General features: G+C 46.0%; 1 protein-coding gene across 1 annotated transcript in view; it reads left to right on the plus strand.

The window, feature by feature from the left end:
* Positions 1–15,012, plus strand: part of LOC135570067 (A-kinase anchor protein 13-like) — a 93,401-nt gene that overhangs the window by 10,174 nt on the left and 68,215 nt on the right. Inside the window, exons 4-6 of the mRNA XM_065016133.1 lie at positions 8,409–8,590; positions 8,958–9,040; positions 14,108–14,341. Coding sequence (XP_064872205.1) covers positions 8,409–8,590; positions 8,958–9,040; positions 14,108–14,341 — 499 coding nt within the window. The remainder of the gene's footprint in view (positions 1–8,408; positions 8,591–8,957; positions 9,041–14,107; positions 14,342–15,012) is intronic.

A 15,012-nucleotide genomic window follows, 5' to 3' on the forward strand; every position in this document is an offset into this window, starting at 1 on the left:
ATTTGGATAATGTTAAATACTGTTGAAGTTAATATGGCTACAGGTTCATCTGCCTCAGCCCATTCTGGAGGGAAGCTGCTATAGACAGTCAATATTTGGATAATGTTAAATACTGTTGAAGTAATATGGCTACAGGTTCATCTGCCTCACCTAAAGCCCATTCTGGTGGGAAGCTGCTATAGACCACCAAGTGTTAACAGTCAGTATCTGGATAACATTTGTGAAATACTTGTATGTGCTATCAATATAGTTATATTTCTTGGTGATTTAAATATTGACCTGCTTTCATCAGGTTGCCCACTCAACAGAATGTTACTACTTATCTTCGGCTGGTGGAGGTCCTGGAGAACCACGTCCAGATAAAGCATCATGTTAATGTTACTACTTATCTTCGGCTGGTGGAGGTCCTGGAGAACCACGTCTAGATGAAGCATCATGTTAATGTTACTACTGGTTGGCTGGTGGAGGTCCTGTAGAACCACGTCCAGATAAAGCATCATGTTAATGTTACTACTTATCTTCGGCTGGTGGAGGTCCTGGAGAACCACGTCCAGATAAAGCATCATGTTAATGTTACTACTGGTTGGCTGGTGGAGGTCCTGTAGAACCACGTCCAGATAAAGCATAATGTTAATGTTACTACTTATCTTCGGCTGGTGGAGGTCCTGGAGAACCACGTCCAGATAAAGCATCATGTTAATGTTACTACTGGTTGGCTGGTGGAGGTCCTGACGAACCATGTCCAGATAAAGCATCATGTTACTGTTACTACTGGTTGGCTGGTGGAGGTCCTGTAGAACCATGTCCAGATAAAGCATCATGTTAATGTTACTACTGGTTGGCTGGTGGAGGTCCTGTAGAACCATGTCCAGGTAAAGCATCATGTTAATGTTACTACTGGTTGGCTGGTGGAGGTCCTGTAGAACCATGTCCAGGTAAAGCATCATGTTAATGTTACTACTGGTTGGCTGGTGGAGGTCCAGTAGAACCACGTCCAGATAAAGCATCATGTTAATGTTACTACTGGTTGGCTGGTGGAGGTCCAGTAGAACCACGTCCAGATAAAGCATGATGTTAACGTTACTACTGGTTGGCTGGTGGAGGTCCTGTAGAACCACGTCCAGATAAAGCATCATGCTAATGTTACTACTTATCTTCGGCTGGTGGAGGTCCTGGAGAACCACGTCCAGATAAAGCATCATGTTAATGTTACTACTGGTTGGCTGGTGGAGGTCCTGGAGAACCATGTCCAGATAACACATCATGTTAATGTTACTACTGGTTGGCTGGTGGAGGTGCTGATGAACCACGTCCAGATAAAGCATCATGTTAATGTTACTACTGGTTGGCTGGTGGAGGTCCTGTAGAACAACGTCCAGATAAAGCATCATGTTAATGTTACTACTGGTCGGCTGGTGGAGGTCCTGGAGAACCATGTCCAGATAAAGCATCATGTTAATGTTACTACTGGTTGGCTGGTGGAGGTCCTGGAGAACCAGGTCCAGATAAAGCATCATGTTAATGTTACTACTGGTTGGCTGGTGGAGGTCCTGTAGAACCACGTCCAGATAAAGCATCATGTTAATGTTACTACTGGTCGGCTGGTGGAGGTCCTGGAGAACCATGTCCAGATAAAGCATCATGTTAATGTTACTACTGGTTGGCTGGTGGAGGTCCTGGAGAACCAGGTCCAGATAAAGCATCATGTTAATGTTACTACTGGTTGGCTGGTGGAGGTCCTGGAGAACCATGTCCAGATAACGCATCATGTTAATGTTACTACTGGTTGGCTGGTGGAGGTCCTGGAGAACCATGTCCAGATAAAGCATCATGTTAATGTTACTACTGGTTGGCTGGTGGAGGTCCTGTAGAACCATGTCCAGATAAAGCATCATGTTAATGTTACTACTGGTTGGCTGGTGGAGGTCCTGGAGAACCAGGTCCAGATAAAGCATCATGTTAATGTTACTACTGGTTGGCTGGTGGAGGTCCTGTAGAACCACGTCCAGATAAAGCATCATGTTAATGTTACTACTGGTCGGCTGGTGGAGGTCCTGGAGAACCATGTCCAGATAAAGCATCATGTTAATGTTACTACTGGTTGGCTGGTGGAGGTCCTGGAGAACCATGTCCAGATAAAGCATCATGTTAATGTTACTACTGGTTGGCTGGTGGAGGTCCTGGAGAACCATGTCCAGATAAAGCATCATGTTAATGTTACTACTGGTTGGCTGGTGGAGGTCCTCCATGTCCAGATAAAGCATCATGTTAATGTTACTACTGGTTGGCTGGTGGAGGTCCTGTAGAACCACGTCCAGATAAAGCATCATGTTAATGTTACTACTGGTTGGCTGGTGGAGGTCCTGGAGAACCATGTCCAGATAAAGCATCATGTTAATGTTACTACTGGTTGGCTGGTGGAGGTCCTGGAGAACCACGTCCAGATAAAGCATCATGTTAATGTTACTACTGGTTGGCTGGTGGAGGTCCTGTAGAACCACGTCCAGATAAAGCATCATGTTAATGTTACTACTGGTTGGCTGGTGGAGGTCCTGTAGAACCACGTCCAGATAAAGCATCATGTTAATGTTACTACTGGTTGGCTGGTGGAGGTCCTGTAGAACCACGTCCAGATAAAGCATCATGTTAATGTTACTACTGGTTGGCTGGTGGAGGTCCTGATGAACCATGTCCAGATAAAGCATCATGTTAATGTTACTACTGGTTGGCTGGTGGAGGTCCTGTAGAACCACGTCCAGATAAAGAATCATGTTAATGTTACTACTGGTTGGCTGGTGGAGGTCCTGAAGAACCACATCCAGATAAAGCATCATGTTAATGTTACTACTGGTTGGCTGGTGGAGGTCCTGTAGAACCATGTCCAGATAAAGCATCATGTTAATGTTACTACTGGTTGGCTGGTGGAGGTCCTGTAGAACCACGTCTAGATAAAGCATCATGTTAATGTTACTACTGGTTGGCTGGTGGAGGTCCTGTAGAACCACGTCCAGATAAAGCATCATGTTAATGTTACTACTGGTTGGCTGGTGGAGGTCCTGTAGATCCACGTCCAGATAAAGCATCATGTTAATGTTACTACTGGTTGGCTGGTGGAGGTCCTGTCGAACCACGTCCAGATAAAGCATCATGTTAATGTTACTACTGGTTGGCTGGTGGAGGTCCTGACGAACCATGTCCAGATAAAGCATCATGTTAATGTTACTACTGGTCGGCTGGTGGAGGTCCTGGAGAACCAGGTCCAGATAAAGCATCATGTTAATGTTACTACTGGTTGGCTGGTGGAGGTCCTGGAGAACCATGTCCAGATAACGCATCATGTTAATGTTACTACTGGTTGGCTGGTGGAGGTCCTGGAGAACCATGTCCAGATAAAGCATCATGTTAATGTTACTACTGGTTGGCTGGTGGAGGTCCTGTAGAACCACGTCCAGATAAAGCATCATGTTAATGTTACTACTGGTTGGCTGGTGGAGGTCCTGTAGAACCACGTCCAGATAAAGCATCATGTTAATGTTACTACTGGTTGGCTGGTGGAGGTCCTGATGAACCATGTCCAGATAAAGCATCATGTTAATGTTACTACTGGTTGGCTGGTGGAGGTCCTGTAGAACCACGTCCAGATAAAGCATCATGTTAATGTTACTACTGGTTGGCTGGTGGAGGTCCTGAAGAACCACATCCAGATAAAGCATCATGTTAATGTTACTACTGGTTGGCTGGTGGAGGTCCTGAAGAACCACATCCAGATAAAGCATCATGTTAATGTTACTACTGGTTGGCTGGTGGAGGTCCTGTAGATCCACGTCCAGATAAAGCATCATGTTAATGTTACTACTGGTTGGCTGGTGGAGGTCCTGGAGAACCACGTCCAGATAAAGCATCATGTTAATGTTACTACTGGTTGGCTGGTGGAGGTCCTGACGAACCATGTCCAGATAAAGCATCATGTTAATGTTACTACTGGTCGGCTGGTGGAGGTCCTGTAGAACCATGTCCAGATAAAGCATCATGTTAATGTTACTACTGGTTGGCTGTTGGAGGTCCTGTAGAACCATGTCCAGATAAAGCATCATGTTAATGTTACTACTGGTTGGCTGGTGGAGGTCCTGTAGAACCATGTCCAGGTAAAGCATCATGTTAATGTTACTACTGGTTGGCTGGTGGAGGTCCTGTAGAACCACGTCCAGATAAAGCATCATGTTAATGTTACTACTGGTTGGCTGGTGGAGGTCCTGTAGAACCACGTCTAGATAAAGCATCATGTTAATTTTACTACTGGTTGGCTGGGGGAGGTCCTGTAGATCCACGTCCAGATAAAGCATCATGTTAATGTTACTACTGGTTGGCTGGTGGAGGTCCTGTAGAACCACGTCCAGATAAAGCATCATGTTAATGTTACTACTGGTTGGCTGGTGGAGGTCCTGTAGAACCACGTCCAGATAAAGAATCATGCTAATGTTACTACTTATCTTCGGCTGGTGGAGGTCCTGGAGAACCACGTCCAGATAAAGAATCATGTTAATGTTACTACTTATCTTCGGCTGGTGGAGGTCCTGTAGAACCACGTCCAGATAAAGCATCATGTTAATGTTACTACTGGTTGGCTGGTGGAGGTCCTGAAGAACCACGTCCAGATAAAGCATCATGTTAATGTTACTACTGGTTGGCTGGTGGAGGTCCTGAAGAACCACGTCCAGATAAAGCATCATGTTAATGTTACTACTGGTTGGCTGGTGGAGGTCCTGTAGAACCACGTCTAGATAAAGCATCATGTTAATGTTACTACTGGTTGGCTGGTGGAGGTCCTGTAGATCCACGTCCAGATAAAGCATCATGTTAATGTTACTACTGGTTGGCTGGTGGAGGTCCTGACGAACCACGTCCAGATAAAGCATCATGTTAATGTTACTACTGGTTGGCTGGTGGAGGTCCTGACGAACCATGTCCAGATAAAGCATCATGTTAATGTTACTACTGGTTGGCTGGTGGAGGTCCTGTAGAACCATGTCCAGGTAAAGCATCATGTTAATGTTACTACTGGTTGGCTGGTGGAGGTCCTGTAGAACCACGTCCAGATAAAGCATCATGTTAATGTTACTACTGGTTGGCTGGTGGAGGTCCTGTAGAACCACGTCTAGATAAAGCATCATGTTAATTTTACTACTGGTTGGCTGGGGGAGGTCCTGTAGATCCACGTCCAGATAAAGCATCATGTTAATGTTACTACTGGTTGGCTGGTGGAGGTCCTGGAGAACCACGTCCAGATAAAGCATCATGTTAATGTTACTACTTATCTTCGGCTGGTGGAGGTCCTGTAGAACCACGTCCAGATAAAGCATCATGTTAATGTTACTACTGGTTGGCTGGTGGAGGTCCTGAAGAACCACGTCCAGATAAAGCATCATGTTAATGTTACTACTGGTTGGCTGGTGGAGGTCCTGTAGAACCACGTCCAGATAAAGCATCATGTTAATGTTACTACTGGTTGGCTGGTGGAGGTCCTGTAGAACCACGTCCAGATAAAGCATCATGTTAATGTTACTACTGGTTGGCTGGTGGAGGTCCTGTAGAACCACGTCCAGATAAAGCATCATGTTAATGTTACTACTGGTTGGCTGGTGGAGGTCCTGAAGAACCACGTCCAGATAAAGCATCATGTTAATGTTACTACTGGTCGGCTGGTGGAGGTCCTGTAGAACCACGTCCAGATAAAGCATCATGTTAATGTTACTACTGGTCGGCTGGTGGAGGTCCTGTAGAACCACGTCCAGATAAAGCATCATGTTAATGTTACTACTGGTTGGCTGGTGGAGGTCCTGTAGAACCACGTCCAGATAAAGCATCATGTTAATGTTACTACTTATCTTCGGCTGGTGGAGGTCCTGTAGAACCACGTCCAGATAAAGCATCATGTTAATGTTACTACTGGTTGGCTGGTGGAGGTCCTGGAGTTAACGTTACTACTGCTTGGCTGGTGGAGGTCCTGTAGAACCATGTCCAGATAAAGCATCATGTTAATGTTACTACTTATCTTCGGCTGGTGGAGGTCCTGTAGAACCACGTCCAGATAAAGCATCATGTTAAAACTGTTACTACTGGGAATCGCTGAAATTTCAAGTGCACCACGATAGTTTATGATAAAAATCAAAATTTCATAAAAATTGACATCCAATATACCAAATTAAAGCTACATGTTGTGAATGTATCCACCAAGTCAGATTTGTAAAATGCTTTTGGGAAAGCATGAGAACCATTATCTGTACCAGATAAACTGCATCATGTTACAAAACGACAGATTTTTGGTTGGCTGGTGGAAAAGGCTGAAATAAAATATAAAACATTCCTTACCTTTGACGAGCTTCATTCTTGGCACTCCTAGATGTCCCATAAACATCATTTAGGGTCTTTTTTCGATTAAATCGGTCCATATATAGCCTAGATATCTAGCTAGGAATACCTTGGAATGGAGGAAAAAATTAGCATTTCATGGAGAACGTCATTTTTAAAATGCCAAAGCATCATGTTTTCAAAAACACTGTTACTTTTGTAATGCAACTTTAGGTATTAGTACACGTTAATAAGGTAAAATACCTCAGGAGGCGGTGTGAAATCGTTACCTTGTCCAGAAAAATATGTTTGAATGTCGCCCTAAAATCTGGGCGGTGCCAGTAGGAAAGTAGTTCCCTTGTTTGGGTTAGACCAAGAATCAATTGCGAAACTAATGACGTAACTCTAGACAGCATGGGGAAGCTGTAGCCAATGAGAACTCGGCTCTATTTAATTCTGTTCTCTGTAAACAATTGCCTGTAGGCGCGGAATAATATATTTTTACATTTTCAGTGAACAGATTTTCATGCACTATTCGACCGAAACGCACGTTCTATAAATGGCACAGGCATGATTTAAACAGTTTTGGAAAGGTCTGACTGTTTCCTAGCCACACACACTAACCAAATGAACGTACTATATTCCTGGCATGAATAGCAGGGCGCTGAAATGTTGCGCAATTTTTTTTTAAAGACTGCGAAAATTTGCATGCTCCATAACAAGTTCTTACTACTTATCTTCGGCTGGTGGAGGTCCTGTAGAACCACGTCCAGATAAAGCATCATGTTAATGTTACTACTTAGCTTCGGCTGGTGGAGGTCCTGTAGAACCACGTCCAGATAAAGCATCATGTTAATGTTACTACTGGTTGGCTGGTGGAGGTCCTGTAGAACCATGTCCAGGTAAAGTGTCCGGGGTGAAAAAGTTCAATGAAAAAGCGAGGAAAAAACTGAGACGTTGGTAAATGTGTTTAATGCAGATTTTTGATTAAATGGTTATTAAAAGTAAAGCGAAATGTTTGGCTGGTAGCCAAGTAGCAACACACAGCACACCCGCACCAAGTCCAGATGGTGTGACTTTGAGGCTGTGGTAAATAACATTTGTTGCTTAACTCAAGTGAACATACATTGAATTCTGCATTGTTGAGGAAGAGTTTGCAATTAAACCTTTCATTGTACTGTTTACACCAGCTGTATTCTGTAAACGTGACAAATAAACTTTGATTTGCATATAACCCCAGAGAATAACCAGAGAGGTGATTCAGACATGGACACTGAGCTGCATGTCAAGGTGGATGATATTATGCAGACTTTCATATAAGGCTTAATCTCTCTCTCTCTCGCTCCCTTTCCATCTCCCTCTCTCATTCTACCTCTTTCTGTCCCACCCCTTTCCCTCCCTTCATCTTTCTTGTATATTCTCTTTCTCTCTCTCTCTGTCTTCTTCTCTCTCTCCCCTCTATCCCTCTATCTTTCTTATTCTCTCTCTCCCCTCTATCCCTCTCTCTCTTATTCTTTCTCTCCCCTCTATCCCTCTCTCTCTTATTCTCTCTCTCCCATCTATCACTCTCTCTTCTTCTCTCTCTCCCCTCTATCCCTCTCTCTCTTCTTCTCTCTCTCCCCTCTATCCCTCTCTCTCCTATTCTCTCTCTCCCCTCTATCCCTCTCTCTCTTATTCTTTCTCTCCCCTCTATCCCTCTCTCCCTTATTCTTTCTCTCCCCTCTATCCCTCTCTCTCTTATTCTCTCTCTCCCATCTATCACTCTCTCTCCTCTCTCTCCCCTCTATCCCCCTCTCTCTTATTCTCTCTCTCCCATCTATCACTCTCTCTCCTCTCTCTCCCCTCTATCCCCCTCTCTCTTATTCTCTCTCTCCTCTCTACCCCCCCCCCTCTCTCTCCATGTCACCTCTCTCCCCTCTCTCTCTTTCTCTTTCTCCCTTTCTTCTCTCTCCATCTCCTCTTCTCTCTCCCCTCTCTTCTTCTCTCGCTGCCTCACTCTCTCTCTTCCTGCCTTTAATCCATCCTTTAATCATCCCTCCCTCTCTACCATCACCCCGTAGGACCAGCGCTCCACGGTCCTCTCCCTCCAGAAGCTGATCGTTAGAGAGGTGGCTAACGAGGAGAAGGGTCTCTTCCTGATAACAGCAGGGATGGAGAAACCAGAGATGGTGGAGGTACACACTGCAACCAAGGAGGAACGCAACACCTGGATGCAAATCATACAGGAGGCCATGCAGTCCATGTAAGTCTGAACTCTGAACCATGGAGAGAGAGAGAGAATGATCATACAGGAGGCCATGCAGTCCATGTAAGTCTGAACTCTGAACCATGGAGAGAGAGAGAGAATGTGCTACCATTCTGTACCTAGGGATGGAGGGATGTACAATATGTTGTAATTCTCTATTGGAGTATTGACTATTCTCTGTCTGGCTTCATCACCTCATGGGCAGGCTGCCACTGTAGGCTACTCTATCCTAGGCTTTCTCAGCAGTAGAGAGAAGACTAGCGCTGTCAACGGGATTCTATAGGATGCTAAGAGGACATGTGAATGGCTGGAAATGGGAGTTGTAATCATGACTCTGGTTTGTACTAATGATGTTGCTTTACAGAGAGAAAGATGAGGATGAGGAGAACCCCAGTGAAACAGAGGACGACAAGAGACTGCTGGAGACCAAAGCTAAGGAGATGAGAGGTGAGGAGACTCCCTTGACCATAGACCCCCTCAGCCACTCTCAGCCCATCCCACCTATCACCATAGACCCCCTCAGCCCATCCCACCTATAACCATAGACCCCCTCAGCCACACTCAGCCCACCCCTCCTATCACCATAGACCCCCTCAGCCACACTCAGCCCACCCCTCCTATCACCATAGACCCTCTCAGCCACACTCAGCCCACCCCTCCTATCACCATAGACCCTCTCAGCCCATCCCACCTATCACCATATACCCCCTCAGCCCATCCCACCTATAACCATAGACCCCCTCAGCCACACTCAGCCCACCCCAACTATCACCATAGCCCCCTTCAGCCACTCTCAGCCCACCCCAACTATCACCATAGCCCCCTTCAGCCACTCTCAGCCCATCCCAACTATCACCATAGATCCACTCAGCAACTCTCAGCCCATCCCACCTATCACCGTAGACCTCCTCAGCAACTCTCAGCCCATCCCACCTATCACCGTAGACCTCCTCAGCAACTCTCAGCCCACCCACCTATCACCATAGACCCCCTCAGCCACTCTCAGCCCACCCACCTATCACCATAGACCCCCTCAGCCACTCTCAGCCCATCCCACCTATCACCATAGATCCACTCAGCAACTCTCAGCCCATCCCACCTATCACCGTAGACCTCCTCAGCAACTCTCAGCCCATCCCACCTATCACCATAGACCACCCTTGTTTGGTTTCAATGTGCCATATATTTTTCAAAATGTTTTACATACATTTTTTTAACCCTTTCTAATGGCATATTATCCACATGGCTGAAGATTACAACCTTACTATGCTATTGATTGATTTTGTATGGCTTTCCAAACACTGTTATTTGTAAGGTTTGTTTTATTAAGTGAATATTGTGATTTTTTTTTTTTATCATTACTGAACCTGTGACCAGAAACAAGCTACCATAATACATTATCTAGTGTTTCTGTCTCTTCGCAACAAAATCTACAAAGCTAAGATTGTTGTATGACCCTTATATATCAAGGCACAAGGTGAGACTCAGATGCAGACACAGGAGACAGATGGTACCTCCTGAGTCCAGGAGGTACAGAGTGGCAGACAGGCTCCTGGTCAAGGCAGGCAGAATGGTCAGGCAGGCGGGTACAGAGTCCAGGAGGTACAGAGTGGCAGACAGGCTCGTGGTCAAGGCAGGCAGAATGATCAGGCAGGCGGGTACAGAGTCCAGGAGGTACAGAGTGGCAGACAGGCTCGTGGTCAAGGCAGGCAGAATGGTCAGACAGGAGGGTACAGAGTCCAGGAGGTACAGAGTGGCAGACAGGCTCCTGGTCAAGGCAGGCAGAATGGTCAGACAGGAGGGTACAGAGACCAGGAGGTACAGAGTGGCAGACAGGCTCCTGGTCAAGGCAGGCAGAATGGTCAGGCAGGCGGGTACAGAGTCCAGGAGGTACAGAGTGGCAGACAGGCTCGTGGTCAAGGCAGGCAGAATGATCAGGCAGGCGGGTACAGAGTCCAGGAGGTACAGAGTGGCAGACAGGCTCCTGGTCAAGGCAGGCAGAATGGTCAGGCAGGCGGGTACAGAGTCCAGGAGGTACAGAGTGGCAGACAGGCTCGTGGTCAAGGCAGGCAGAATGGTCAGACAGGAGGGTACAGAGTCCAGGAGGTACAGAGTGGCAGACAGGCTCCTGGTCAAGGCAGGCAGAATGGTCAGACAGGAGGGTACAGAGACCAGGAGGTACAGAGTGGCAGACAGGCTCCTGGTCAAGGCAGGCAGAATGGTCAGGCAGGAGGGTACAGAGTCCAGGAGGTACAGAGTGGCAGACAGGCTCCTGGTCAAGGCAGGCAGAATGGTCAGGCAGGCGGGTACAGAGTCCAGGAGGTACAGAGTGGCAGACAGGCTCGTGGTCAAGGCAGGCAGAATGGGCAGACAGGAGGGTACAGAGTCCAGGAGGTACAGAGTGGCAGACAGGCTCGTGGTCAAGGCAGGCAGAATGGTCAGGCAGGAGGGTACAGAGTCCAGGAGGTACAGAGTGGCAGACAGGCTCGTGGTCAAGGCAGGCAGAATGGTCAGGCAGGTGGGTACAGAGTCCAGGAGGTACAGAGTGGCAGACAGGCTCGTGGTCAAGGCAGGCAGAATGGTCAGGCAGGCGGGTACAGAGTCCAGAAACAGGCAAGAGTCAAAACCGGGAGGACTAGAAACAGGAGAACGCAAAAAAGCAGGAGAACGGGAAAAACGCTGGTTGACTTGGAAAAACATACAAGACGAACTGGCACAGAGAGACAGGAAACACAGGGATAAATACACTGGCACAGAGAGACAGGAAACACAGGGATAAATACACTGGGGAAAATAAGCAACACCTGGAAGGGGTGGAGACAAACACAAGGACAGGTGAAACAGATCAGGGCGCGACATTATATGTCGCATTCTGTTGGTGGCAAAAATGTTGTATCATAATTTGATTTTTTTTTTTTTTTTTGTCATTTCGTACACCATGTGCAATGGAATCGGTACATCGGGAAATCTCTTCCCATTTATTTTGCAACCTGTATGGCACAGCTGTCCAAATGTACAGGATAACGTTACATTTGGGGTTTAACTGTAACTTATACAGAACATTCGGACCCCTTCATTTTCTCCTAATTTTGTTACTTATTCTAAAATTGATGAATGTTTTTTTCCCTGATCAATCTACACACAATACCCTGTAATGACATCACAATACCCTGTAATGACATCACAATACCCTGTAATGACATCACAATACCCTGTAATGACAAAGCAAAAACAGGTTTTTAGAAATGTTTGCAAATGTATAAAAAAACAGAAACCTTATTTGCGTAAGTATTGGGTCCATTTGCTATGAGACTTGAAATTGAGCTCAGGTACATCCTGTTTCCATTGATCATCCTTCAGATGTTTCTACAGCTTGATTGGAGTCCACCTGGTGGTAAATTTAATTGACTGAACATGATTTGTAAAGGCACACACCTGTCTATATAAAGTCCCACAGTTGACAGTGCATGTCAGAGCAAAAACCAAGCCATGAGGTCGAAGGAATTGTCCGTAGAGCACCGAGACAGGATTGTGTCAAGGCACATATCTTGGGAAGGGTGCCAGAAAATGTCTGCAATATTGAAGGTCCCTAAGAACATGGTGCCTCCATCATTCTTAAATGGAAGAAGTTTGGAACCACCAAGACTCTTCCTAGAGCTGGCTGCCTGGCCAAACTGAGCATTCGGGGGAGAAGTACCTTGGTCAGGGAGGTGACCAAGAACCCAATGGTCACTCTGACAGAGTTTTTAATCCCCTGGATTTCTAACTCCTTGATGTTCTTGTTGGGTCTAATTTTAATAGCCAGCATTTCAATGCCCATAATAAATAGATATGGAGACCTTGGACAGCCCTGTTGTACTCCTCTTAAAATAAAAAAAGAACTATTATTTACTATTTTACACCTGTGGTTGCTATACATAACTTTAACCGAATGTTCACCGTAATTAAAGTAATACAGGGATTTTTATATAAATTCCAGTCGTACTTTATCAAACACCTTTTCAAAATCTGCTATGAAGACCAGTCCGGTTATCTTTGATGTTTCATAATGTTCAGTTGTTTCAAGTAATTATATTATCAACAATGTATCGTCCATGTAAAAAACCTGTCTGATCAGGATGAACAATAATATCTGGTAAAACATTTTTTTTTCTATGTGCTATTTATTTCTCCAGGATTTTATCATCACAACATTGAAGGGTCTGGTAGGCTCGCGTCACTGGGCAGCTCACGTCTGGGTTTCCCTTTGTAATCCGTGACAGTTTGATGTCACACCTAGTAGGATTTGTATTGACGTTTTGACTGTCAGAGGTCGTAGCTGGATTTCTTATAAGCATTCGGATTGGTGTCCCTCTCCTTGAAATCGGCAGCTCAAGCCTTTAACTCAGTGCGGATGTTGCCTGTAATCCATGGCTTATGGTTGGGATGCACACGCACGGTCTTTGTGGGGACAATGTCGTCGATGCACTTATTAATAAAGTCAGTAACTGGTGTAGTAAAACTCCTCAATGTTATTGGATGAATCCCAGGGACATATTCCAGTCTGTGCTAGCGAAACAGTCCTGTAGCTTCAGACCACTTCTGTATTGAGCTTGTCACTGGTACTTCCTGTTTGTGTTCTTGCTTGTAAGCAGGAAGCAGGAGGATAGAGTTATGGTCAGATGGAGAGTGAGGAAGAGCTTTGTATGCGTCTCTGTGTGTGGAGTAAAGGCGATCTAGAGTTTTTTTTCTCCCTCTAGTTGCACAGAACGTGCTAGTAGAAATGCCAAAGAGGGCATTTATTTATTATTTATATATTTGTTCATTTAAGTTCTGTTCAAATACCTAACTTCAGTATATATCAATGTTAGCTACAATCATAGCCACAGCAGTTCTATAGCCATCGGATGAGATGGAGACTGTGTGTTAGAGATGACGTATACTCTATAAGACATGGATGAATCTGTGAAGGTTACACTCATCAACACTAGCAATACCTCATCTCCCTTCCAGAGATGATTCTGTGAAGGTTACACTCATCAACACTGACAATACCTCATCTCCCTTCCAGAGATGATTCTGTGAAGGTTACACTCATCAACACTGACAATACCTCATCTCCCTTCCAGAGATGATTCTGTGAAGGGTACACTCATCAACACTAACAATACCTCATCTCCCTTCCAGAGATGATTCTGTGAAGGTTACACTCATCAACACTAGCAATACCTCATCTCCCTTCCAGAGATGATTCTGTGAAGGTTACACTCATCAACACTAACAATACCTCATCTCCCTTCCAGAGATGATTCTGTGAAGGTTACACTCATCAACACTAACAATACCTCATCTCCCTTCCAGAGATGATTCTGTGAAGGTTACACTCATCAACACTGACAATACCTCATCTCCCTTCCAGAGATGATTCTGTGAAGGTTACACTCATCAACACTAGCAATACCTCATCTCCCTTCCAGAGATGATTCTGTGAAGGGTACACTCATCAACACTAACAATACCTCATATCCCCTGCAGAGATGCTGAGGAAGAAGGATGAGCAGATCATGTGTATGCTGGAGGAGAAGATGGCCGTGTTTAGGGAGATGTGTGAGGTCCGGAGCCCTGGAACCCCCCCAGGAACAGGCCCAGGAGAGGACCAGGGCCCCAGCCAGGTCACCAGGGCCAAGGGGCTGTTCAGGGCTGGGAGCGGAGCGGGCTCTGAGGACATACCTAAAGGAGAACCCATCATAAAGGGAGCACTACAGGAAGGTTAGTAGACAGGCTAGTCTCTCACCATGAATGTAACAGTAGCCCATCTAATGGGAACCAGGGGTGGAGACCAGACTGTAGACATGGTGTGGTAACAGTAGCCCATCTAATGGGAACCAGGGTGGAGGAGACATGGTGTGGTAACAGTAGCCCATCTAATGGGAACCAGGGGTGGAGACCAGACTGTAGACATTGTGTGGTAACAGTAGCCCATCTAATGGGAACCAGGGGTTGGAGATGTGGTAACAGTAGCCCATCTAATGGGAACCAGGGGTGGAGACAGACTGTCACATGGTGTGGTAACAGTAGCCCATCTAATGGGAACCAGGGGTGGAGACCAGACTGTAGACATGGTGTGGTAACAGTAGCCCATCTAATGGGAACCAGGGGTGGAGGAGACATGGTGTGGTAACAGTAGCCCATCTAATGGGAACCAGGGGTGGAGGAGACATGGTGTGGTAACAGTAGCCCATCTAATGGGAACCAGTGGTGGAGACCAGACTGTAGACATGGTGTGGTAACAGTAGCCCATCTAATGGGAACCAGGGGTGGAGACCAGACTGTAGACATGGTGTGGTAACAGTAGCCCATCTAATGGGAACCAGGGGTGGAGGAGACATGGTGTGGTAACAGTAGCCCATCTAATGGGAACCAGGGGTGGAGACCAGACT

This window comes from Oncorhynchus nerka, unplaced genomic scaffold, assembly GCF_034236695.1.
Source record: "Oncorhynchus nerka isolate Pitt River unplaced genomic scaffold, Oner_Uvic_2.0 unplaced_scaffold_1134, whole genome shotgun sequence".
Taxonomy (NCBI): domain Eukaryota; kingdom Metazoa; phylum Chordata; class Actinopteri; order Salmoniformes; family Salmonidae; genus Oncorhynchus; species Oncorhynchus nerka.